At 51.1% G+C, this 26,172-nt stretch overlaps 1 protein-coding gene across 4 annotated transcripts in view; it reads left to right on the top strand.

The window, feature by feature from the left end:
- The window catches only part of TBX4 (T-box transcription factor 4), a 32,351-nt gene that overhangs the window by 3,614 nt on the left and 2,565 nt on the right, over window positions 1-26,172 (top strand). For 2 of the 4 annotated variants that reach the window (XM_019431102.2, XM_019431101.2), the window contains exons 2-8: window positions 1,127-1,327; window positions 2,148-2,242; window positions 10,321-10,440; window positions 11,721-11,868; window positions 22,479-22,631; window positions 23,598-23,686; window positions 23,812-24,047. In XM_019431102.2, coding sequence (XP_019286647.1) covers window positions 1,130-1,327; window positions 2,148-2,242; window positions 10,321-10,440; window positions 11,721-11,868; window positions 22,479-22,631; window positions 23,598-23,686; window positions 23,812-24,047 — 1,039 coding nt within the window. In that variant the 5' untranslated portion in view covers window positions 1,127-1,129. Of the gene's footprint in view, window positions 1-303; window positions 1,328-2,147; window positions 2,243-10,320; window positions 10,441-11,720; window positions 11,869-22,478; window positions 22,632-23,597; window positions 23,687-23,811; window positions 24,048-26,172 lie in introns of those variants that run through there. The other 2 variants (XM_019431100.2, XM_019431099.2) reach the window with 2 other exon arrangements.

The following is a 26,172-nucleotide window of genomic DNA, read 5'->3' as shown; positions in this document are numbered from 1 at the left end:
CAGGAGAGAACAGAAAGAAGACAGGAGGAAGGGGGAACACTCTTACACAAGAGAGGCAGCCAGGCACATAGAAAGCCGCACCAGATCCAAAAGAAGGGAGAAGAGCAGGGAGATGGAAAGAAGCAGATATAATGCAGGGTTGCATCCATGATGGAGGCAGGAAAAGCAGGTTCTGCAGCCTTGGACAGCCTGGTGGATAGTTCTAGACTCTTGGGGAAAGATAGCTGTGCTGGGGGGGTGGGGGGGTGGGCAGGACTAGGTTGTGTCTGTGAACTGGACCCACCCAACTGGCCTGGTCCTTAGCTGGGAAGGGTCTGGATCCTTTGCTCCAAAGCAGAGCCCTTTGGACTGAGGGAGCCAGCGAATGTGAATATATGGGCAAGGCTGGGGGGCCCCTGGCTGAATTCAGGGCCTAAATCAGAGCTGCCCTGGGACAGTGTGGCTGCTTGAGTGACTAGAAGACTCTGTGTGGGTGCTTGTGTCTGGGTGTGAAGTGTGTACCTGTGTGAATGACACACAGGGTGTCTGTGGGAGTGGGAATGTGCAGGAGTGAAAGCCTTTGGCTCAGAGAGGCTCTACCTGACTGCTGTCTAAGGGAGTGGGTGAGGGCAGATGGGTGAGCAGGGGCCTGAGGAACTGCCCAACCCTAGGCCCTTTCTGCAGGTGTGGAGCCCCAGGAGCCTGGGCCCTGCCTCCTGGTTTCACTGTCCTGGCTGCCCTGGGCCAAGAGTGAGCCTGGACCCCAATTATTAGGAAACTTCGAAGAGAGACCCAGGCCTCAGGCTCCCCTGGCGCCCAGCAGGAGGGAGGGACTGGGGGTGCAGCTGGGGCAATGCCGAGAGGGCGGTCCTTCCCCCAGACCTGCTCATCACACAGCCCCACACCCAGAGGCAGGCAGACCTTGAACCGCACACAGACCCTCCCAAGTCCAGACCCCAGACGGTGGAGGCGACGGTCCTGCCCTCCGCATTTTCTCCCTCCCCCAGCTCAGAAGGGGGCGGTGTCCACGTGCGCCAGGGCGACCTTCCCGCCCGGCCCCGAAGTCCCCGGCTGGGCTGGAGCGAGCTGCTGGGCCTCTGGCGAGTGTGGACCTGGGCATGTGACTCGGTGTGTGCTGTGCCCGCAGGAGATGCTGCAGGATAAGGGCCTGTCGGAGAGCGAGGAGGCCTTCCGGGCCCCGGGCTCGGCGCTCGGCGAGGCCAGCGCTTCCAACGCCGCCAACAACCCCGAGCCCGCGCTGGCCGCGCCGGGCCTCAGCGGAGCCGCGCTCGGCAGCCCCCCGGGCCCAGGCGCCGACGCCGCCGCCGCCGCTGCCGCCGCCGAGCAGGTAGGGCCGCGCTGGCCGTCGGGCAGAGGTCGGGCGTCGGTCTGTCTGCAGGGCAGCCTGCGTCTGCCAATCCGCCCCACTGAGGACAAGACTCGCTTCCCGGGGGACCTGGCTGCGTCCTGGACTGCGCGTTCTGCTCCGCTGGGCAGGGCTCCCGCTCTTTGCCTTTCGTCCCTCTTCTGCTTCGCTCCCTTGGGGCTACTAGGGGACAGGCTGGGGAGGGGACCCTTGTGGCAGCAGGGCGAGCCCGGGCCAAGTGTCCGGCTCCGACGACGCTGAGAGGGCGTGGGCGAAAGAAAGCCTGGCATCGGGAGGGAGGAACAGATCCCGGTCGTGTGCGAGCGGGAGCCGCCGCGGGGACGTCGCTGAGAGGGTCACACTGACAATCTGATGATCACAATGGAAGGAATCCGTCTGTGTGCACCCTCGGCCTGCGTGGGTCTGCGTAGAGTCTGAGGGTGCGCGAGTCTGGCCGCAGGGGCGTTTGTCCCTCCTGTGTCTGTGTGTGTCCGCAAGCCTGTGGCTGTGTCCCGCCACGTGGAGTGTTTATGTTTGTGTAGTGTGTCATCTACCCTGGCATGGTCAGCATGTGTCCTTTGCGGACCATCTATAGGCACGGCTCCGAAGGAGTGGGTTTCAGCTACTGATTAAATTTTGAAAAATTCACCAGTGGTACAGGATAATTTTATGAAACGAAATCTTGAGGCATGGGCTTCAGGGGCTGGCAGGACTCTGCACAGTTCCTTGGGCCTGTGTTCTCCGTTCTGTGGGCTCTGCATGGAGCCGTGGCTCAGGCCGACCCCTTCCGTCTCATCCCTAGACCATCGAGAACATCAAGGTGGGCCTGCATGAGAAGGAGCTCTGGAAGAAGTTCCACGAGGCGGGCACCGAAATGATCATCACCAAGGCGGGCAGGTCAGCGCTGGGACATTTATCTGGGGGATGGGGATGACTGGTGGGAGGGATGGGAATCCCCCAGGAGCTCCCTTGACAGTCCTCTCGGGCTCCTGCCAAAGGAGCGCCAGGAGTTCCTTTCGCCACTCGGGTCTTAGCCCCTTGTCCCACCACGGCTTTTGACTGGGCCGCAGAACTTCACCGGAGGATCCATCTCCTCCAGGGAGCCTCCAGGCTTGGACGGATGGGAGGGGTAGCGCTATGCAAATAAAATGCAAATAAGGATCGCGACTCCGGAGGTCCCAGTCCTGCACTATTGGCCCCCAGGGGGGCTGCTTTGTCCTCTTCCTTTTGGGGACCTGCCTGGTTTCTAGGATTGCATTGATTGGGGACCCGGAGATGACCCTCAACAGATGGAGGAAGGGGACTGGACCATGTTTTCCTACTTCCATAACTTTTCCTGGCAGTGGCAACCAGGAAACCTCTCATCCCTCGGGGTGCTGCTCGTCTATTGCCGGCCCCCCCACCTCAGCCAAGGGGAAGGCACCGTTGGGCCCTGCGTGTGTGTTGTTTGGGGAGCAACTCTCGGGTGGTTGCCAGAGATGATGATTTATAAAGTGGAAACATCTTTAAAATGTGCTGGTGTCTGTGGGAGAGAGTCTCGGGGAGAAGGGGAGAGGAGGGAGATGCAGACCAGGCAAGATGAGAGATTCGTTGGGGCCAGCGGGGCCAGGAGTCTCAGGTGGGGCGCCAATGGCAAGGCCAGCGGTTATCAGTGTAGGGGGATTGCTGCAGACAGAGAAGCTGGAAAGTTCAGGTGTAGGAACTGCCCTCTCCCCACTTACTCACATTTGATTCTAGTCCCTGGGGGACAGGGTAGGTGTAAAAATGTCTGTGGGCCCATAATTGGGTTTTCGAAGAAATAAGGTGGCGAAGCCTCAAGAGCCAGGGATGGGGAGTCAGACCACAGTGGCTTCCAGTTCCACTCAGCTGCTTCCATCTGTGCAACCCTCAGGCAGGGTGCTTCAGGGTATCTGCCCTCTCCACATCCCCCTCTGCAAAATAATACAGTATGTAAAACACTTAGCCTAGCTCCTGGCACATATGAGCATGCCATACATGTGAGCCAAAATTAATTGTAATTAGAGAAATGTCTGACACCCAGTCAGCAGTTTTTTTCTTCTTAGAGAACTCTGCTGAACTGCTTAGAGAACGGTGAGCTGTTGAAAAGAAGCAAAAAGCTAGTAGTTTTTGCAGTGTGTAGTGAAAGGGTGCTGTGGTCCTTCTTGTCTGCTCACTGGCAGACCTTGCGAGGTTTCCTTTGTTTTGCTGGGGGTAAGTTCTGGGCACTTGGTCAGGCTCCCTGGTAGGTGGCAAGGCCACCTGGAGCCTCTATCAGGGGAAGGAGCATGGGGATGTCAGGGCCTGAATTTGCTGCATTTGGGGGCTGGGGAAGGAGGATGCATTAGGGAAACCTGGTAGAGGGTGCCACTTGGAATAGTCCTGAAGACAGTGGCTCTCAAGCCTTGCCTCTTCCTAGCTGAGTGCCCTTGGGCAGGTTTCTACACTTCCCGTGGCTCAATGGTGCTGGGGTAAACAGAGCTGGTGACTGTAGACTTACCTGCCATTCTTCTTTTCTTAGTTACTGTGAGACTCAAATGGGGGTCACGTGAGCTGCGTATGGTAAATTGTTGACTGGATTATAAGTATGAAGAGAGGGAATTTATTTATTGGAACTACTGGGGTGGAGGGATGGAAAGAAGAAAGAGAAAGATCCAGAATTTCCCTTTTTAGGCAGCAGAAATATTCTTGTCTTTCAAAAATAAATGGTCTGCATGTTCTTCGGGTTTGCCTGGCCTCTGCCGTTTTAAACAAAAGACATTTGTGATTCTCCTCAGTGGGGTTTCCTGCATCAGTATGGGTCCTCCTCCCTCCCTCCCTCCCCCAACACACACACACACACACACACACACACACACACACACACACACCTTCAGAGGTGACCAGCTTCAGGCGGATGTCTGTGCCTGATCCTAGTGGAGACTTAGAGATGCGCCTCAGGGAATGATGACAATAATTTTTAAATGGCTGTGATGAGGTTGACCACTTATGGTTTCATCACGGTCTTGGCCTTTCATTTCTCTGGCAGAAAGTTATTCTTGCACCAGGCCTAGTCCTTAAGAAAGTCACTAGCCTCGTCGCCCCTCCCCATGGTTCTCACAGACCCTCTTTCCTCCTGCGTTGCTGCTCACTGACTTTGGAGACCACATTCTCAGTTCTGATCCCTGTGGCCCCCTCCCCCTTCACTGCCTCCCTTCCACAGGAGGCAGCTTGCTTTGCTTGGGTCTGTGGTTCTTCAACATCCTGTGGAGTCCCAGTTCTCTTCTTTGTGTCTCTACCGGCACCCTTCCTGGAACACCTCCATTTCTCAGCAGACGGCCTGAAACCTTGTCCTGAACCTGGAATCGCAGATTCCTAGACTGCTGGTAAACTGAGGGAACATAAGCCTGACCCCAGAGAAGGGAAGGCACTTGGCTCTTATAGATAGAAGCAAAATTAAGCAGCTGCCAGGTCCACACAAGCCAAGCAGATGATACTCTACCCCCAGAAAAAAAACCCAACTTTGAGAAATTCCCCTTAGATACAGGGCCCTCCAATATGGGGTTGTTGCTCTGCCCTAGAGACCCCCCTGGCTGGTTAGAGGCATGATACTTGCGATGTGGCTGAGGGAGAGGCAGGTCCCAAACAAGGGGAACAATGTTTCTCAAGCTAGTTTGAGTCTTTGAGTCACAAGCCTCTTGCCTATAAGCTCTTGAAGGTATGAAGGTCTGAAGGCCAAAGTAGAGGATAGTCCCCTTCATTGGATAGTGACTTCGGATTCTCAAACCATTTGATCTGGGGATTAAAATGCCAATCACATTGGGAGACATCAATTTCTGAATGCTCAGTAACCCCTGATGTCAGGTGTAAAACGAGGCCAGAATCCTCCCAGCCAGTTTCTGTCCCTTTCAGGGGCCTCTGCACCCAGAAGGCTGTTTACTGCAGAGACCAGACCCCTCCTCTGTCTACCTCCTTCACATCCCTGCCAAGCTTGAAAGATGTGAGAAACTGCATTTTCTCCCAAACATAGATAAAAGTGAGCTCCACAAAAATTTAAATATAAACCTCCCAAAAATGAAAATTTCCTAACCGTTTGACTGCTCTACTCCTAGGTCATGGTTTTGCCACCAGATAAATCTCCACTATCAGCCTTCATAGCCTGTTGAGTTCAATGTTGCTTGTGTTAGTGACAGTGAATTTGCGTTTGAAAAATGAGCTACCGATGAGAACTCCTGTTGAACCTGTATTGTTTGTTATTCTGAGGCAAGGATTTGGCCCGGCTTAATCCGGGGCTTCAAAGCCAATTGCCCTTGCTCTGTATACAGAGCGTCAGAGCCCAGTGGCGTGGGTGATAAGACAAGTAAGGGTTGAAGACACTGGGAAAGTGGGTTGGGGAGAGAGTCCTTTGATCTCTTTCTAAAGTATTTTCTGAAAGCAAAAGTCTATCAGAAGGAAGTGTCTTTAAAAAAATCTGAGAAGCAACTGATCTTCCAAAACAGCATCCATTCCATATACCCTCACTCTTGCCACCCCCCCTCCCCCGACCTCAGGGAAAATATTTCTTAAAAATGCTTTGAGTGAATTAGAAAATTATGTGCGTGTTAGAGAGAGAGAGAAAATTGGGACTAAATTACAAAGCTTTGCCATTGCTCTCAGAAATCATTTGGCTCTAGAAGGTTTAGTCTCCGTACAGGCAGCACCAGCAACGCAGCCCCCACCTCCTCCAGCAAACTCAGCCTTGGTGGACGGGCCTTAGCCTCTTCCCAACATACCCAGAAATCCCTCTCAAAAGTCCCAGACACTAGAGATAGAAAGAATGGTGGGGTTTTCTGGGGACCCCTGTCCTTTGCCTGCAGCCGGTTTCTTTCCGACTCTGGGATCCACGGCTGGTGTATGTATTTACATGTGTGTATAGACACACACATATGATATATACGTGTATAATTTTCAATGTCAGTTTTATTGAAGTGGAACTTGCCTGCATAAGTGATCAAATCTTAATTGTACAGCTCTATACACTTCCACAAAATGAATAATACACTGGTACAAATCACCACCCAGATAAAGAAACACAGCAGAATTCTCTTGTGTGCCCTCCCACTCCCCACCACTCCTCTCCCCCCTTGAAGCCCCTCTCCAGACTTCTCACCCCTTCTATTTGGTTTTGTGTCTAGTTTAAGGGAAGGCACATCTAGCTGCTCCTGGGGTTTCCAGGCCCTCACAGAAAGTCAGGCTGCAACCGGGTTGGGGACTTGGGGGTCCGGCCAAGTGGAGAGAATCTGGCTGGTTTCCTACGTCCTGCTGACTCCCTGCACCCCCATTCTGGATTCGTGGGAGACTAGTAGGTCGGGCCAGGAATTTGGCGATCGCTTTGGCCGGAGAGCCGGGAGCCCCCGCCGCTCTCTGAGACCAGCTGAACTTGCGAGTCTCCACTCAGCAACCAGCGAGCATTTGAGGGGTTGTTGCCAAAATCACAAGGTCCCGAATCCTTGCCCCGTGCCCCGCAGGCCTCCCACACGAAGAAACGTCCAAGGAAGCTTATCTTAGCAGTTCATTCTAAAACCATTTCCGAGTATGAAGTAGATAAAGGCTCCAGCCCGCATCCTTTCAGAGCCTGTTTCGTGATCAGAGGAGAAACCCCCGGCTTTCATCTCCTCCCGGGCCGGCGGGGCGGGCGGCTTGTTTATTCCCCGGCGGAGCCGTTTCCGCGTGTGCCGGGAGCGCCCCTCTGTCTGGGGGTCCAGGAGCCCCGAGGGGGCGTCAGGCGCGCGGACCGGAGGCTCGCGGGGCGCAGGGAGAGGGTGGGGCGAAGGCTCGACCGCGCGGGGCTTGGAGGCCGCGAGGTGTCCGGGGCGGGCGAGCCAGGGATTCCGGCCAGGCCAGCGCTGGCGGCGGGGCAGAGTGGGACACTGGCGGCTCAGAGTCCTTCCCTTCTTTCCTGCCCGCTCCCCCAGGTGTTCATTTCCCGCATTGATGTTGGTTTTCAGGTACATTTTACGTCCTAAGCCACAGAAACAACTTGATCTCACCCCATCCTTTTCATCTGTTTCAGTAGAGAGGGTCTTTATAGTGTGGAGTCACCAGAGAGGATGGCATAGCTCCCAGACCCAGCCTGGCCTCTGTGGCAGGAGTCCTGCCCACCTGGTGAATGGTCCCATGCTGCGCCTGGGGCTTCAACTTTAGGGCAAGGGCAGATGCCTTCAGCTGTGGCAGGAGGCTTCCGGGGTGGGTGGAACATACACTTCCCCTTGGCACTCAGCCTTTTCCCCACAGGGTGTGCCCTTCATCCCACTGGAGCCCCCTAGGTGGGGCAGTGATAGTGCCTAGGGTCCCCAGGGCCCGTGTTCTCAGAAGCAGTCACCAAACTGGACCCTGACAGAAAAGCCGATACAGGTTCTCATGAAAGCAGTGGAGTTCACTGAGCCTGAGTAGTTCAGCCTGGAGCAGCGTCCCCTTTCAGACCAGATATCCCATCCCCCGCCCCTGCTTCTAAGGGCAGCTGCCCTAGGAAGGGGGGGATTGGTAGGCAGGGGAGGCAGAAGCTAGGAGATACCTTCCTTCCCTGCCCCAACTCTTGGCAAAACCTCCCTGAGGGTGTTTTCGGGTCAGGAATCCAGTCTTTAGTCAGCTTCTGGGTGAAGCCAAATCCTAGGACACCAGCTCCGTGCCTTGGGGAGCTGAGCACAGGCTACTTACAGGCCTTCTAAAAACCATTTAGTGGATCTTAGCCTGGCTTCCTGAGCTGCTGAGATGAAGTGTAGTAAGGAGTAGGAGAAGGGGAAGGACAGGGTCTTCATCCCCCTCTCAGCCTAGGTTATGAAGACTGTCAAAGTGGCAGCGGGACATTTTTTCCTGGACCCCTTTGTGGATACTGGCCTGGGGGGGAAGCCATGTCTGCCTTCTGCTGTTGCCACCTGGAGTGATTACAGGAGAAACAGACTAAGCGCAGGGCACTGGTGCCATGTCAGCCCCAAGGGCAACCAGGGCTGCCCCATTTTGTGGCAGTTCCTGTAGCAGTTACAAAATGGTGACCTGGAGGGGACAGGATTCTTGGCCTTTCCCCGGGGAGCAGGGGAAGTGAGGCAGCTGATGCCTTCCCTGCTTCAGCTTTAGGCCTATCAGGGGAGAGGCTGGGCCAGGAAAGAAGGTGGTGCAGGCTCCAGCTGGGCCCCCAGGCTGGGCAGGCGCTGGTAAGCAGCAGGCAGGATTGGGTTCCTGAGCCCTCTCACTTCCCCCATTCCTGGAGAGGGGGTGGGGTGGACATTTGAAAATGCTTTCAATTGACATCTGAGACAAATTCTTCCACACGGTTTATAAGTCCCTAGACTTACAGCTAGAACTTCCCTCCTCCCTCCAGGCACGCACACATGCACACATGCACACATGCGCACTCCACCGTGTACTCAAGTACGTGCCCTTGAGCGTACACATGGCCACATACCTCCCACATCCCTGGCCCATTGCAGTGCTCTCCCGGGCCTTGCCTCCTGCAAGAGAGAGGGTGAACAGGCTGGGGCTGGGCCAGGGGTAGAACTGAACCTTCCACCTCAGGGTCCTGGCCTGGGCTTGCTGTAGGGTCTGCCTGCTTGTAAAGGCCTTGATCCCTTCTGGAAACCCTGGTAAACTGGTACCCATGTTGACAAAACGGGGGTCTGAGGTGTCTAGGACAGCTTCTCTTGAGGTTCCCTTTATGGTCTCTTAGTGAGGCTTTCCTTCAGTGGACTGGTTGGGCACTTTCCCAACTCAGGGGATTTGGTTCCTGATGTCCTTAGTGTCTTCAGTTAGGTTTGGATCCTGCTTCTCTCTTGGGGAAACACCTTTGTGGGAGATCAGCTAGGAGGGGGTGGGGGTGTCTGAGGAGGATTGTGGTAAAGTTCCGTCTGCTCCCTCTGGAGAAGTCCAGTATCAGGGACTCGATGACTAAGGGGCAGAACTCTGCCCCTGCAGGTATGTGTATATGCTATTGTACCTGTGTGTGTGTTGAGGGGTCTGGGGAAGCCCGTCTCTAGAATATTCACTGAGCCTCAGGGTCCTGGATAGTCTTAGCATGAGCTGTAGAAACTGGAAAACTTCCTGGTTTTTTGGTGAGTCCTTTTTCACAGAGGTAAGTCATCCACTGGTTTGAGGAGGGAGGAATGCAGTGGGAGTCAGTGGTAATAGTCACAAATGGACTCAGTTAATCCACAGACCAACCTATGAGATAGGTAGTAATATCCCCATTTTAGAGATAAGGAAACCAAGGCACAGAGAATGAGATCCAAGCAAGTTGCCCAATGCCTCAAAAATTGTCAGGGTTGGGCCAGGCTGGTGGACCATGGCAGAGTAGTTCTAGAATCCATGCTTTTCTCCATGAGGCTCCTGAACTGACTTCACCTGGTACCCAGTTAGTATACACAAGCCCAGGCAAGGTCTTCACATGGCTAAACACCTCTGCTAAACACACCAAAAGAATCCAAAGACCTAGCAACACTCTCTTGTTTTTCTGTGAGTTGGTTCCAGGCCTGAGGGTTTCCACAGAGACAAGGCCCAGAGGAGATACCCCATTGATTACAGAAGCAACTGACAGGGCTTTGAAGTCTTTTGCTCTGACCCCCTGTAATGGCAGCCCAGAACTTCAGCTGTATAGGGACTGGCAAAGGGCAGGAGGGAAATTAAGCAGCCAGGTTGGTGTTGACATCCTCTCTCATGATCCTGAAACTTTCTATGCTTTAGCTGCTTACAACCAGTTGCCCTAAATATTAGGGGATTGTTGGGGAGAGGGAATTGCATTGGGGAAGCCATGTAAACCCTCTTTCTAGGCATGCAGACCAGATGAAGCTACCTGGACCCAGAGAGAACGGCTAGTGCAACCTTTCCCTTGTGTAGGGGGAGGCTGAGGCAAGGTCACACAGTTCTGATCAGGGCCGGTGTCTCTTAAGGCCTTCTGTTCCCTCACCCCTGGGTGTCATCTCTCTTGATGCTCTGTCTATGCCTCTACCTCACACCTTGGCTTCCCCTAGGAGGATGTTTCCCAGCTACAAGGTAAAAGTCACAGGCATGAACCCTAAGACCAAGTACATCCTGCTGATTGACATCGTCCCTGCGGATGACCACCGCTACAAGTTCTGTGACAACAAATGGTAAGAACCTGGGACCCTCACATCACCTGCCTTCTCTGAACTGCTCTGTCCACTCACCACACCCATCTGCACCTGATGTTTGGTCCAGGGACTCACCAGTTAGTTCATATGATTGCCCAGATCCGCAGTCTTGGGAGCTGAGCCTGCAGAGGCCACAGGGTCGGCCAATGTCTGCACACCCGCTAAAGTGAGCTGCAGGGTTTGAGTGTTCAGTGGATTTCGAGTCTGTTCTCTCCCTACAGCCATGGGCAAACAAGATTGGTGACTACGCTGTGGGATGACAGATGAACACGAACACTGGATGAATTTAGGCTCTGGTAGTGCTGCACTGGGGAGGAGGATGGGAGCTGTTTGCTTGAGGGACTTTGATATTGGATGGTTAGACATCCAATGACATCTCTCTGCTGCTCTTCCGCTTAGTTCCTCATTGTCTGGCTATGAGCCCTCCCTTTAAGCTGTCGATCCAGAGTGAGTGGCAGCTGCCTGATGGTTGGATGATGGGACCCTCTGGCAAGAGGCTGGGGGGAACAAGTGGGCTGTAAGGCAAAACAGGGGCTGGGTAAGTAAACACTAGGCTACTTTTCCTAAGGTCACCTTCTTAGTACCCTGTCTGCCCCCAGAGCCCAGGACAGCGCTCAAGGAGAAAGAGGGATTGACTGAATCAGTAGCTAGCCAGGATGTGGGCTTCACAGTAGGCTGGTAGTGGGGCCAGCAGAGACCTGGCTGAGGAGGCTGGATTCGGTGACCAGGTCTTGCCAAGGGCCATGTTTCTATTTCTTCTCTCTTTGGGTTGGATTATCATTCAGAGCAGGCTCTGGCTGAGGGGAGGTTTACCAATTAATTTCCTTGGGGGTGAGCACTCTTTTGGGGACAAGCAGTTTGAAAGTTGTCTAGGTCTTCTGAGAAGCTCCCTCCAAATAATATAATTTATAACGTTTTAAAGTTGTAACTGTAATACATACACAGAGGTGCCTAAATCGCCCCACAATATATTTGTGATTAGCCCCATTCTTTGAAGTAAATAATCACATTTGTCTGTACCCTCCCTTTCTCTTTCTACTCCAGTAAAATAAAAGAGGTTCATAATTGCTCCTCCTCCTCAGCGCTCTCTCCTTTGACCCTCACTCCTACTCACAAAGTCCGAAATTGAGAGTATAGGACTAGCAGTGATTTCTTTCCCCCTCAAGTCTACGGGGATTTGCTCTAACAGGGGACAGGGAATCTGGGCTTTTCCAGACCCCAGAGTAATCAACTGCTGTAATCATCTGTTCTGTTGGCAGGATGGTGGCCGGGAAGGCTGAGCCCGCCATGCCAGGAAGGCTCTATGTCCACCCCGATTCTCCTGCCACTGGGGCCCACTGGATGCGGCAGCTAGTCTCTTTCCAGAAGCTGAAACTCACAAACAACCACCTGGACCCCTTCGGTCATGTAAGAAAGAGACTGCCTGGCCTTGAGAGCCAGTCCTTGAGCAGTGCTGGGGGTGGGCTGGTAGGTAGGGATGGAGTTCTAGAGAATCCACTCTGGGGATCCAGCTCCAGGCTTTGGCACTTGCCGGGCCAGTTGGAGGAAGGAGCCCAGAGTCTGAGTCCCTCTGATGTACATCCTTCCCCTCCCACTTGCTAACTGGGTAACTTTGGGCAAGTTTTTGAGCCTTAGTTTCCTTATCTAGAAACCTTTCGTGGTTGTGAGAATCAACTGAGAGAATATGCATGAGGCACCTTGCACATGGGAGGCTCTAAATATGGCAGCTATGACAAGGACAGTGATGCTGGATCAAATCTTTCAGCGTCAGGTTCCCCAAATTTGGCCTTGCTGGAGCATAAGACAAGTTAACTTTCTTGGGAAAGAGTCACTATGAGTTCCAAAGCCTCTCTCTGGAGTATGCCGTCTGCCTGGCCTGGCAGCCCCTGCCCTCTGGAAGGGAAGGCCTCACTCTGGCTCGGATGGCAGCTCCTTCCTGGCCTTGCCTCGGACCTGGTTCTTGCCAGAGAGACTCTGAAGCCCCAGGGATGCTGCTGCTGACGCCCCATCCAGGCTGCTGAGGCTCATTCTTTCCCCATCTGATTCTGGCAGGCCCACAAAAAGCGTTTTATGTGGAAATTTTTAGCTCAAGTGTGTGGTAAACTGAAGCCTGGGGAGCTGGTATTATCTGCCAGGGCACAGGCCCTGGCCTTCTCCATTTCCCATCGGTACCCTGGAAGTACAGGATGGGGTGGGGTGGAGCATGGGTGCGGTAGAGGCTGCTAGATGCAGTTGCCCAGGCCATACATGTAACATTCAGAGTGTGGATGGTGGTAGGGGAAGCAGGGGTGAGGGGTGTGCAGGTATGTGCCTTTTTTATATCTAAATTCTATTTCTGGGGAGTTGTATGCAAATCAGAATTCTGTGAATCATAGTTCCTCATGGAAAATGCCAGCAATGGGTCATTTCTGATTGATTGGTATATAACTGACAGGCAGCTCTTAGTTCTAATTTTCTCAGAGTCTGTTTAGTTTTTTTCTCAGTTGGTGATCTATAAACAAGCAAGTAGGAGAATGCTTAATTAATGTAATTAGCCCCTGAGTTTTCCATCTTGCGAGCAGCACAGGCTTTCCCATGCAAGGCAGGCTGATGCTGTGGGCGAGGGGTGGCAGAAATGTGCAGCCCCAACTTCTCATGGGGGCAGAGATAAGCCACTGATCTAATGGGAAGGGTTGGCCAAGCACCCACTGCCTAGAGCACAAGGCCTTTTAATCGAGGGGCAGAAGGGCCTTCTGGGTCTTACTGGGCACTATCCTGACCAAGACTTTGCTCCCAGTTGACCCCTACCTGGCCTCCTCTGCTTGCCCAGGCCATGACACTAACCTGGAAAGGTTAGTGAAAGCCTCTGTGCCCGGAGTTGGGGAGCTTAGCTGGCGGGCAGGTCTCTGCCCCCAAATGTGCATGTGGACCCCATGGGACAGACCACTGGGGGGAGCACAGAGCTTGGCAAGAGCTAGATGTTTCAGTGAGTGGCCAAAAGTACCCCAGGCATCAAAGTTCTGGTGAGAATTTCAGATGCACAGCTTGCTATCATGGTTCCCAACTGCAGGGGTGCCTCAGATGACTCTTCTACCTTTACCCCACCCCTGCCACCCCAGCAGAAAGTGGTAGGGGTGGGACTCAAGTGGTTGAAAATCTGGGCTTTTTAAAGTGGGAGAGAGGCTTTCATAGCCCAGCAGTAGATTTTCCCAGCCTGGCTTGCCTCCTTGGTGGCTCTACTGGAGTCCATGAAGGGTTTGCAATAATCCTGCATATGGTCTTGAGTCTGAGCAAGTTGGGCTGCTTGATGGGCTGGTGACATGGGGGTTGCCCCTGGCTACACTTGCCATGCCTGCCAAGAACTCATGTCTCCTTGGCAATAGGGATACTCCTGACACAAATGCAGCTTTCTCCAGAGGGTTGGGATGCAGAGCATCTTCCTTCTCCCCATTCCCGCACCTACCCAGCAGAGGCAGCTTATTGGTCACAGCACCCTGTGTGCAGTGGCAGGACTCAGGGATGATGTGATTGTTTCAGGGGCTGGGAGTAAAGGAGCTGTGCTTGAACCCACACTTCTCTTCCCAGTCCAGCATTCTTTTGGCTTGTCCACCTGTCTTTCTGCACCCAAGGCTTGAGCTGGCATATCTTCAGTTATTTGGAGCATCACTGGAGAGGGAACAGCTTCTGATCGTGCAGGCAAGGGCTGTGGAGATGAGCTAAATATTCCTAGATAAGCCACGTGGACCATGGCTTTCTGCTCATTGGCCTGCACCAGTGGGAGTGCTGAGCCCTTCATCACCCTGTTTGGTTTCTCAGTGCAGGTGCCTGGGAAGGAGCCATCTCATATGCTATGAATTTGCCCCAAACAAGCCCTTCATTCTGTGCTGCTCTCCTCCAGTTTCAGTTTTCCCTAAAATCTCCTAGGCGTTGAGGACCTTTCTCAGCCAAATGAGCTTTGGACTTTTCCCTCAGGTCTCATAGTATCTCAGGGATTTTAACTGAGATTTTGCAGCCTAGGGTCCCGGGGAGAGCTTGGGCTTGGCAGCCTGTCCTACATACAGGGAACAGGGACCCCTCAGACCACATGGCCACATGTTTTGGCACAGGGTTCTGACTAGAAAACTCTTTGTGGGCTTTTGCTGTAGTCAAGGAAGGCCTCTGTTCCTTCCTGGGGCAGGTTCAGGGATGATGACCGGTTTCTGGGAGTAAGCGCAAGCAGGGACAGAAAGGATCCTGGGGGCTGGGGGCTAGGACTGAGCTGCTGCCTTAAGGCTCGATTCAGTTCCACTTCTGTTCTGCTGGCTGTAGAGACTGCCTGTCCCTTGCTGCCTACCTGCCATCCCCTTCCATCCACAGCAGGGTCCTGGGCCAGGTAACCATGAAATGGAAAGAGGAGCTGCTTCAGAAAGTTGAGGCGGGCTTCACTGAGACAGGGCCTGCATCCTGCAGCAGCACATGGAGATGGCTGGGACTTACTCTTCTCCTGATCTGGAAGCCGGGAGCCGATGGCTGCAGTGGTGTGTGTGTGTGTGTGTGTGTGTGTGTGTCTGTGTGTGTGTCTGTGTGTGTGTGTGTGTGTGTGTGTGTGACAGAGAGAGAGAGAGAGAGAGAGAGAGAGAGAGAGAGAAGGAATGGCCTTCACCACCTCTTATGTCCCAGGACTCCCAGATTGCTGAGGAGGAAGACCAGCAAATGATTTCTGACGCAGAAAGTCTAATGGTTCCAGAGGCCGAGTTAGCTCCAGGCTGGGGTGTGGGCTGCAGCTTCTTGGTCACAAAGTGGCGCACGCACTTGTCCCCTCTGTATGCTACTTTCTCCTCTGGCCACATGGCTCTTCACCTAGTTAGTTACTCCTGAGCCTTGGGATCCAAGCTCAAATGCCACCTCTTCAGAGAGATGGTTCAGGGTCCCCACTCTGGCTCTCAGAGTGCCACGCACCTTTCTGTCCTAGTACTTACCACACTAAGAGTTTTATACTTATTTATCAAGTTTATTTCTGCATAGGAAATACAGTCACATGGCTTAAAAATCAATCAATGAATGAATAAAAATGTCTGTAATGAACCATTTTTCTCCTCTTGGTTCCCTATCCGCCCAGTTTCTTTCAATCCCTGCCACCCATAACCGTTGTTCCTAATTTCTTTTTGGCATTTCTTTTTGCATATACAAGCAAAATACAGAATCTCAAATCCTTTCTTTTGTACACAAAAGGTAGCATACCATAAACACTTTTTGCACCTTGCGTTGTAAACAGTATAAAATGGAGATCATTCTGTTCGTATAGAGCTTCCTTTTTCCTTTTTTTACAGCTGCATTTCTTTTTCAGTGCACATTTCTTTCATAAATTATGTAGCCAGTCCTTACTGAAGAAATTAAGATGCCTATTTTTGCTCTTTTATCTACGTATCTTTAAATTTTCTTATGTTTATTATTTATTTTAGAGAGGTAGAGAGACAGAGTGCAAACGGGGAAGTGGCAGAGAGAGAGAGAGGGAGATACAGAATCTGAAGCAGATTCCAGGCTCTGAGCTGTCAGCATAGAGCCCTACACAGGGCTCAAACCCACAAATGTCGAGATCATGACCTGAGCCGAAGTGAGATGCTCAACTAACTGAACCACCCAGGCGCCCCTATTTTTGCACTTTTAATTAAATTTCTACATATATCATTTTACACGTGTGTCAAGTATATCTGTGTGATAAGCTGCTTGGTCAGAAGGTATTTGGATTTGTAATTCATAGTTTCACCCTCCATCAGGGTTTTAACTGATGTATAATTCCCACCATTGCTGTAGCCTCACCAACAGGGTGGGAGAGCAAAGTTTTAGACTTTTGCCAGTCTGATGGGTAAAATATAGATACTGGTTGTAGTTTCAATTTGTATTTCCTTTATTATGACTAAGGTCAGGCATCTTTTTTCCCTTTCTGTGAACGTCTCTCTCTATCCTTTGCTCATTTTTTCTCTCAGATTTTTGAACATTTATTAATTCTAGAAGGTTTTATAAATTAGGAGAATTTAGCTTTTATACGTGTTAGGAGTTGCTCGGATGTTTCCCCAGTTTGTCATTTGCCTTTCGATTTTACCTATAGTGGTGTTCCCACACAGAAGTTTTTGACTGAATGTATTGCTCTATCCTTATGGATTCTGCATTTTGACTAGTTTAAAGCCCTTATCCACTCCGTACTTGTAAGGAAAATTTCTTGTGTTTTCTTCTAGTATTTTATGGATTTATTTTTACATTTAAACCATTGATCCTTTTGGAATTTTTTCTGGCATTCGATATGAGGTGTGAATCCAACTTTTCTTTTTTTCTAAAGAGCCATCCAGTTGTCCCGACACCAGCAATTGACTTTCTCTTTCCTACTTGGCTTAGGATGCCTTATTTCTGTGCACTAAATCCCCATATGAATTTGTGTCTGTTCATGTGCCAGTGCCTTAACTGTTGAGACTTCATGATAGGTTTTAGTGTCTGGCAGAGCTGGTCCCCCGTTGCTGTTTTGTTTTTTTTTTTTTTTTTTTTCAGCGTTTTCTTGGCTAGTCTTATCTATTTTTTTCATATGAACTTTAGAATCAGCTTATATTGTTGAGAAACTTATTTGTATTTTTATTAGAATTGCTTGAAATTATAATTTTACTTAGGGAGGATTAATAGGAATACCCTTCTCTTGGTTGAAGTCTTCTTTTTTGTCTTTCCAAAGTATATTCAAGTTTTCTTCATAAGGTCCCACACGTTTTCTGTTAGGTATTTCATCTTGTTCATTACTATTATAAATGCAGTCTTCCTTCCAGTACATTTTCTCACTACTTACTTTTGCTTGGTTTTTGGATTACTCTGTGACTTCCCCACCAGATAGGAAACCATAAGGTTTTTGTTTGCTTGCTTGCTTGCTTGCTTGCTTTTGGTCAGGGGCCTGGAACCCACAAACCATGAGATCATGATTGGAGCCGAAGTCAGATGCTTAACTGACTGAGCCACCTAGGCACCCCAGAAACCATAAGGTTAAATCACCATTGTATCCTACTGCCTGTTACTGTGTCTGGAACAGTGGATGCTGGTAAGCAGTAAGCGAATGAGTGAACCGGCTGAAGGGGGTGGTATTTGGTGTTTAGAGAGAGAAGGCATGTCCTCCACCAGGGGCTGACATCCCTCCAAAGCTTATGCTGTCAACTTGTCAGTAGGGACTCAGAGCTACTGATCTCCCTCTTTTCCTCTTTTTCTCCCACATTTGCTGAGCCCTGACAATGTGCCGAGCCCTTGCTGGATGTGTTGGGAGATACAGATGCCCCATACACTCCAGATCAGGCCTGGTGCCCCTGGCCAGGTACACATATGAGCTCAGGCTCAGAAATTAGTATCAATTCTAGCTCTGCCTCCCACTGGCTGTCTGAGGTTGGGAAAATTCCTTCACCTCCCTGAGCCACAGTCAGTGGGTCTAATAATAATGTCTACTTTACAGAGATGTTGTAAAGAGTAATTACATGATGTGTGTAGGTTCCTCGGCACAGGGCCTGGCACCTAGACTATGCTCCATAAACACTGGCTGCTAGTGCAGAGACTGTGGGAGAAGGCAGAGGGTTTCTGGAACCCTGGGTTGCTGCCCTGGGAGTGAGACCTAAGGCATATCAGTTGGCTAACTCAGTTCTAGTTTAGATATTCTTTCAGCCAATCACTTACCTTTCTGGGTCTCCGCTTTTTTTCTTCTTTAAAAAAGATGTTTTTTAACATGTATTCAGTTTTGAGAGACAGAACTCTCTCAGAGAGAGACGGAGACACAATCCGAAGCAGGCTCCAGGCTCTGAGCTGTCAACACAGAGCCCGATGTGGAGCTCAAACCTACAAACTGTGAGATCACGACCTGAGCCGAAGTTGGACGCTTAACTTACTGAGCCACCCAGGTGCTCCTCTTCTTTTTATGTAAGCTGTAGATCCTGTCTCTGTCCTTCCCTGTTTGCAGGACTGGAGAGGGTAAGAAGGAGGATGGAGAAGGTAGTCTTAGAAAGTAAAACTATGATGCAGGGGAAAATCCGGTTTTAATAGATGACAAAATGGACATTAGCCACACTTGTATGGCTAGCATTCAGATACACTGCTTTCTGTGATGGACAATAGGGCCTGGTGAGTCCTCATCTCATGCGGTGTTTGGTTGACACTTTGTTATTCGTTACTGAATATGTTGTTGAGAGCAGTGTGTGCTCTCTCGAAGGTCGTCTGGAATCTTCTCAGGATTCTGTCTCCAACCAGCTATGTGTTCTTGGGCGAGTCACGTTCCCACTATAAGCCTCCTGTTCCTCATCTGTAAATTAGGAGGTTGGACTAGAATGATTTCTAAGGTCTGCCTCTCCATGCCCTAATGTTCTGTGATTCTAATGCAGATAAATCTGGACCTCATTGGCCAAGCACGCTATGGAGATCTCTCGAGGAGATGGATGTTTGGCACTATCACAGTTGTTAAAATAGAACAGGCTTCTGAATTGTAGCCAGAACATAATGAATCCCATTTCTGTAAAACAATAACGGGACCAGTCATGTAGTGGGGTTTGTTGATGTGGCTGGTCCATTTGGCCCAGCATCCTCTGCCACAAATATAAATGTGAGACTCTGGCAAAAGAGATTAATGTGGCGCCTGGGGAACTTCCGAGTAAAGCCAGGTGTGAGTCACGGAGTTGGTTTCACATTCTCCTGGGCTGTTGGGGCTGAGGCTCCACTTTATATTTGCACTGGTTCAATGAGGGGACTTTCTTCCAGACACCTGTCCAGGTTCCAGACTGTCCAAGTTAGAAGGGGTGTTTGGGACCACTTCTTAGTTGAAGGCCTCACTTTATAGATAGGGACTGGAGGGGAAGAGCTTGCTCAAGACTTATCACTGGTGAACAGAAATCCATAGAAGCTTCTGGACCCTTCTTGACTTCTCTGTGTCTGGGATTGCACCCCCCTAGTGGCTCCTTCCTGCCCCTGCAGGCAGTTTCTCTCTTCCCAGTTTTCCCTGCCAGCCAGTCTGGTTCCCTCCCCTAAAAGGTGTGTTTGGCAATCTCTCCACGTCAGTCAATAGAGGACCTTGTCTGATAGGCTAAGGAGTTTGGCTTTTAACCCAAGGGGCAAGAGGGAACCATCAAAGAGGGAACCCCAAGGGGCAAGAAGGAACCCCATTATAGATATGACATTTATTGAGCTCTAAATGCTGGCAGGAAGTGGGGGAGGGGAACAGGGGAGGCAAGAGGAGAAACTACAAAAGGTGCCTCTCAAGCAGTGTGCAGTGTTCCTGGGTGAACTGGAAGGTTCTAATCAGGGGAGTGACCTGATCTGATGCGTGGCACGTGAAGATGGAGAGGAAATAGATATAGACAGGGAAGAGGTGGTCCCAAACCTGGAGAGAGATGGTGGGCCTGGATCAAGGGTGTGTGGGGTAATGGAGAGGTTTTTATCCTGCAGATGGAGTCACAGGACTTGGTCATTGACTGGACCTGGAGGTGAGTGACAGTGAGGAGCAGGGGAGTCGATAATACCTAGAACTCTGGCTGGACTAACACAGCCTGTGACTGCCCAGTTGGCAGAGGAGCAGGGTGGATGCTGTCATTGGTCTGAAGGTGTCCCGAAGGGAGAGCCCAGCCTCACCATGCAGATGCCTGCATCTGCCTTGGGTCTGTTAGTCCAGTGTCTGTGCTCTCCCCGCCCTAGGAGAGCCAGCGTGGCCAGGGAACTGCAGTGTGCAAGTGCTTATGGGGAGGTTGTCTGCACACATGTTTAATCACTGTGTTTCACCTGAAAAATGCCTCAGAGGTTACCTTGTCTCTAGTGAGCAAAGAAAGACAGGAGAGGAAGGGACAGGGAGCTTGTGATGATGGCCCAAGTCTCCCCAGTCCTGTAACCCTGCCTTGTACTTACTAGTTCCTGTTTTGGGGTAAAGGAGCCTAGAGATACAAAAGGAGTAAAAGATCTGGCCCTTTCTCTTGAGGGGTTTATAGTTTAATTGAAGGGACAAGAAGAAATAGGAAGCCACTAGGAAGCAACACAACAGCCAGGCAGACAGTGCACAGGGAGGAAGTTTCAGTCAGCATCAGGAGTTCAGAACAGGACCTAGTAATCTGGGAAGGCTTCCCAGAAGAGTTAGGCCTTGAGATGATTGCCCTAGAAGGTGAGAGAGAATGGGAAAGGAAAATTGAGCAGAAGGAACTTCATGTGAAAAGGCCCAGAGGTGGGAATCTGGGGACTTCTGGATGCATCCAGGCCACCTCCCAGGTATTTAGTTCTGGGAACTTAGGTCCTTTGTGAACTCCTGCAGCTGGGAGCAGTGCAGGTTGACGGAGTAACCCAAAAGGACTGGGAGGTGTTTCCCAAGTTCCAGCCCCTCTCCCCAGCCTCCTAGAAATGGATGTCCATTGAGGTTTCCCAAGGGAGAACTTGTGTCCACCCTGAGTTGTTTTTGTTTTTGTTTTTTTTAATCTGGCTGGCTCCCAGTTGAGCAGTGGGTCCCCAGCTGCAGGACCTGGCTTGAGGTTTGGAGTGCTCTGTACCTGCCCTGAGAAAGTCCAGAAGTTTGTCACTGGGGTTTAGTGGGGCACAACCAGTGCAGAAGGCAGAAAAGCAAGCTCCTACTGGATGAAGCTACCAGGCCAAACTGAGGAGCCCAGGGAAATCCAGAGGCCACAGCCCAGCTCCTGACCCACCTACTTCCTCAGCTGAGCCTGCCCTCTGGGCTTTCTCTGTCCCCAGCGTGTGCTTCCCAGACTAAGACTTCTGCCTTGGTTTTCCATGGAAGAGCCTGGCTCTGGCCTTTCTTTTGGCAGTCTGGTCACTCAGGGGTTTAATCTTGCAACAAGCTTCAGCATCAGGCCTGTCACTGGGAATGGGGAAAGGTGGGAGCCAGCAGGGCTAACCCAAGAAAGGGCACTCTTGGAAGGAAAGGAAGGAAAGAAAGGAGGTGAGAGAGTAATGGGGCCAGAGAGCCGGCCTTGCCCAGCTAAGATAGGAGCCAAAGGGTTAACAAAAGCAGCCGTGCTGATAAAATGCCCCAAATTCCTGGTCCTGCCTCCAATGGGGAGGGCGTCTGGCAAATGTCAACGATAAAAAATACATTTTAATGGCACATTATTCAGCCGCTACCGTGGGGCACAGCTGAATGAAGCAGGTTTGGAGCAGCAACTACTGTGTGTTACTCCCGGGGCTCTGGGGCCAAGCCTCCTGGGCTCTTCGTGTCTGGTGGGGTGGCCCTCCTCCCCAGTCCCAGGCATCCCCAAGGGCCAGTAGGTTCCTGGGGCCTCCGGCTTTCTCTGGCATTATTTCTGGAACTTTGCTGTCTCCTACCTCGGCACCTGGAATTCTAGCCCACGATGGAGCTTCTCCCCAGGCTGTGAGGTGTCTTGGGCAGGTCTGAGGGCAGGATGCAGCTGGGTTTCCCCGGCATCCCTTCCACAGGCCTCTGCAAATGTTGAGACAGATGGAAAAGAGTCAGAGTGGAACTCTTTCCTCCGCTCCTCGGCCATTCTGCACACCCAGTCAGGTATCTATAAGAAAGGCCAGTCACATGATGGGGAGTGGGGAGGAGCAGGAGAGGTGGGAGAAGAATGAGAGGATCTGGGTAAAGAGTCAATTGAAGCAGGAAACCTGAGGGGTAAGTTATATATTAGGATTCCATTTTACAAATATGAAAGCTGGGGCTCAGAGAAGTCCAGTGATTTGCCTGAGGTCACACAGCAAGTCAGTGGCACCCTGGGACTTTGCCTACGGCTTGGAATTCCACCTGCTACAATATACTGAGGTCACTTGAGCTTTTAAATGTTTGGTTCTCCATTACTGCAGTAAAACAATCTGTGCCATTAGGAAAGCCAGGTTTTGGTTCCAGAGCAGAGAGGCTGAGTGGGGACCATGGGGGCTGAACTGGTGCTCGGGGACCTGGTTCTTCACTTGGGAGCATTAGCACCTTTCTGGCTGTAGTCAGGCCCTGGAGCCTGGGCTTTTAGGAGAATGAAAGCCAGCCCAAGGCCAGCTGACTGAGACCAGGGTGGAGACCTGGAGCTCAGAAAGAGACACTTCTCTTCCAGATCATCCTCAATTCCATGCACAAGTACCAGCCACGGCTACACATCGTGAAGGCTGATGAGAACAATGCTTTTGGCTCCAAAAACACAGCCTTCTGCACCCATGTGTTCCCAGAGACTTCCTTCATCTCTGTGACCTCCTACCAGAATCACAAGGTACGGCCACCCCCATAGCCCCCACTGCTGATGCTGCCTGGCATTTCTGTGCTACTACAGAAAGGCAGGAAGTGACGTCCCCACGCAGTGCGGCTGAGACGTCCCAGACACCTATATTGTCCCTCAGAGCAGTGAGAAATTGGATGATGAACAGGAAAGTAGACCAGACCCCTAAATCTTCAGTGCAAAGTAATTATGGAGAATGGACCAAGTTGGCAACTGTAGAAGCCAAGAGCATGGATCTTGCCCTGTGGCTTGAGTGTTAGTTAGCCATTTTGTTCTACAAACTTCTTCTTCCTGGTGGGATTTAAAAGTTGATTCTGGCCTGTCAAGGAAGGGGAGAGAATGGGGAAAGGAGCCCAGGGTACTGTCAGCTGTAGAAGAGCCAGGACTGAGCCTTCTGGAGGCCATTCCCAGGCTGCAGTCAGAGAGGTCCGCCTCCCACCCTACACCCCCTTCCATAGCCTGACCGTCCCAAACTGCCTCCAGACCCCTGCATGGGCTGCTGTCCCCTGTCTCTCTGCCTTTGCCCGTGCTACCCTTCTTGGAGCTCTTTTCACATCATGCATATTGGGACTGGCGAGGTGGGCTGGGGATACTGGGGAAGGGCCATAGGCTGTGGCAAATTTTAGGCAGAACATTGACAGTCAGATTTGTACGGTCACTTGGAAGCTGAGGTGGCAGTTGCACTGGACAAGGGTGACACAGATGGGAAGCTGTTCCAGGCACAGTGGGACAGGAGGACAGGAGACAGAATCAGAAGGTCTGAAGTTAGTAGAATGGATGAAAGCTAGCAAGGAGCCATATGTGAACAGTGAGGCCAAGGAGGACCCAGCAAGACTGCAGCTGGTCTTGGGCTTGGGTGTGCAATTTACCCAGGCTCTGAATGTGCCTGGGGCAGTGGGGGAGGGCCCAAAGCCTGCCCAGCCCTCTACCCCAGCGACTCTGTGTGTCCTCTCCTGACAGATCACACAGCTGAAAATTGAGAACAACCCTTTTGCCAAGGGATTCCGGGGCAGTGACGACAGCGACCTGCGTGTGGCCCGACTACAGAGGTGGGGCTGCCAGGCCGGGGGGTAGGGAGGGCAGGCCGGCTGGGTTCAGGCACACAGACCTGGTAACCCTCAAAGTATCTTTACTCTCTTCCTGTCTCCCTCTGACTGTCCTCCCACACCTCCAGCAAAGAATATCCTGTGATCTCAAAAAGCATCATGAGACAGAGGCTTGTCTCCACCCAGCTCTCAGCCAAGCCTGACGTCAGCCCCCTGCATGGTGCCCACCAGGCGCTCCAGCACTACCAGTATGAGAATGGTGCTCACATGCAGTTTGCTGCGGCCGAGCCACAGGACCTTCCCCTCAACACCTTCCCAGCCCAGAGGGACTCCAGTCTCTTCTATCACTGCCTGAAAAGACGAGGTAGTTCTCTCCAAGTCTGGAAGCCCTAGAGGGTCAGAGGAGGGATAAAGCTCTTCCTACAAACACTTTCCACGAATGCATGGGTACACACACACGTACCTGGTTATTGTGTGGCCTGGGAGAATAAGCCTGAAAGGTTAGGGACCATGGTCAGGCCCCATGCAAGAATATTGATTCTTGATTTAAAATATTTTTTATGTTTATTTTTGAGGCAGAGAGAAACAGAGCATGAGCTGGGGTGGGGCAGAGAGAGAGAGGGAGACACAGAATCTGAAGCAGGCTCCAAGCTCCGAGCTGTCCCGAGCTGTCAGCACAGAGCCCAAAGCAAACAAGCCGCGAAATCATGACCTGAGCCGAAGTCAGGCGTTTAACCGACTGAGCCACCCACGTGTCCCAATTCTTGATTTTAATGTACACTTCAGAATCCTCAGAGACAGCTTGTGGTCTTGGTGTCCCCAGACACTGGTACCCCTCCCCCATTTCAGATGTTGCTTTATAGCCACTGCTTTCAGAGCCTCCACGGGATGGGCAGATCACACAAAGTCAGCTGGACTCCATCTCTAAGCATGGGAGGAGGCTGAAGCATCCTAGTCCAGAGATTTTGAGATTGAGGCTGTCATTTATCAAAGCAACTTCAATCCTAAAACACGGATGACCCAGAGTCATGAGAATGGAAAGGCTTCTTGAGAATGGAAATAAACTACTGTGGATGTAGATTGGGAGCCAGGAAGACAAGCAAAAGAAATGTTTTCTTCTTCTTTTGGAGAAGAAGAGCCCTGAGCTGGGAACTGGCACATCTGAGCTCTGGTAGCAGTTCTCAGTTTCTCCATATATAAAATACAGATGATTGGTGTTTACACCAGAAGAACCCTCAGGGACCCTGAGATTCTCTTGGGAATGGGTTTTAGGGACTTTTGCTTAAAATCCAGAATGTTCTCTCTAGCTCCTAGGGAGCAGCTGGTAGAGTTCTGAGTATCTGCTGCTCTAGTCCTGTTAGAATGAATGGCCTAGAGCAGGGGTTAGCAAACTGTGGCCCTTGATCCAAATCCGGACTATTGTCTGTTTTTGTTCAACCTGTGAGCCATAAAAAATGGTTTTACATTTTTTTAGTAGTTGAAAGAAGTCAAAGGATGACTATTTCATGATATGTGAACATTATATGAAATTCAAACTTTAATATCCATAAATAAAGTTTTATGGGAACACAGACATATGCATTTGCTCAACTACTGTCCATGGCCACCTTCGTGTGATAACAGCAGGGTCAAATAGCTGCAAAAGATTCTGTTACAGCCCACAGAGCCTAAAATGTCTACTATCTGGCCCTTTACAGAGAAAGTTTGCTCACTCCTGACCTAGAGTCACTGGGCCACTTCGCAGGTCCAAGAGCTTAGTACTTTTGAGAGGAAGGAAGAATTTGGAGAGACGAGAGAAAGGAGGGATGAGTAAGGGTGAGAGAGCTGGGTGAAAAAAGAGGCAAGTTTCTCCTTTTCAGGGAAGATGCTTCCAGAGGGGAAGAGTGGAGAGATGAGTGCAGGCCTTCAAACTCAGTCCACTCATCCCCCAGGCCACTCTGCCCTGTGCATACACACAGCTCCCAGAATGAATCCCTAGAGAAAACAGAAGGAGGGAGGCCAAGTTAAGCCTTTGGACAAGTGTTCTTAAATTTGTTTAGTGGTCTTTTGCCCAAGTCTTCAGGCCTGGGTCATCCCTGGGTCCCACGGGAGGATGTGACACTCCAGAGAGTCAAGCTGTCATGGTTGAGGAGGTTGAAAGACATGCATACATGGTTTGGGGCAGCTGATGTCATCTTTCCCCAAAGAGAGTATGTTTAGCCTTGAAAGTAGAAGTCACCTTTTACTTATTATCAACTCCATTTCTTAATTTTGTAAATACTGTTGTGTTGGAATCTGTATAATAACAATCTGCCGGGATTTCTTTGAACATATGTAGTGTTTACTTCTTCTTCTAAAAGTAATAGGAACGTGCCTGCGAGTAGCTTTGGCTTGCTAAGGCCTTCCTGGGAGCTGAGGATTAAGGCAGAAACATTGTGGCTTTAATTTTCTGGCTAATTCAGACAGATGTGGCCTCTGGGCCTGGTTTGGCCTGGCAATTGCCTCCACTT

Source organism: Panthera pardus, unplaced genomic scaffold (assembly GCF_024362965.1).
Source record: "Panthera pardus isolate Hobbes unplaced genomic scaffold, ASM2436296v1 HiC_scaffold_3, whole genome shotgun sequence".
NCBI classification, from domain to species: Eukaryota; Metazoa; Chordata; class Mammalia; order Carnivora; family Felidae; genus Panthera; species Panthera pardus.
This window is presented reverse-complemented; position numbering and strand designations above follow the sequence as displayed.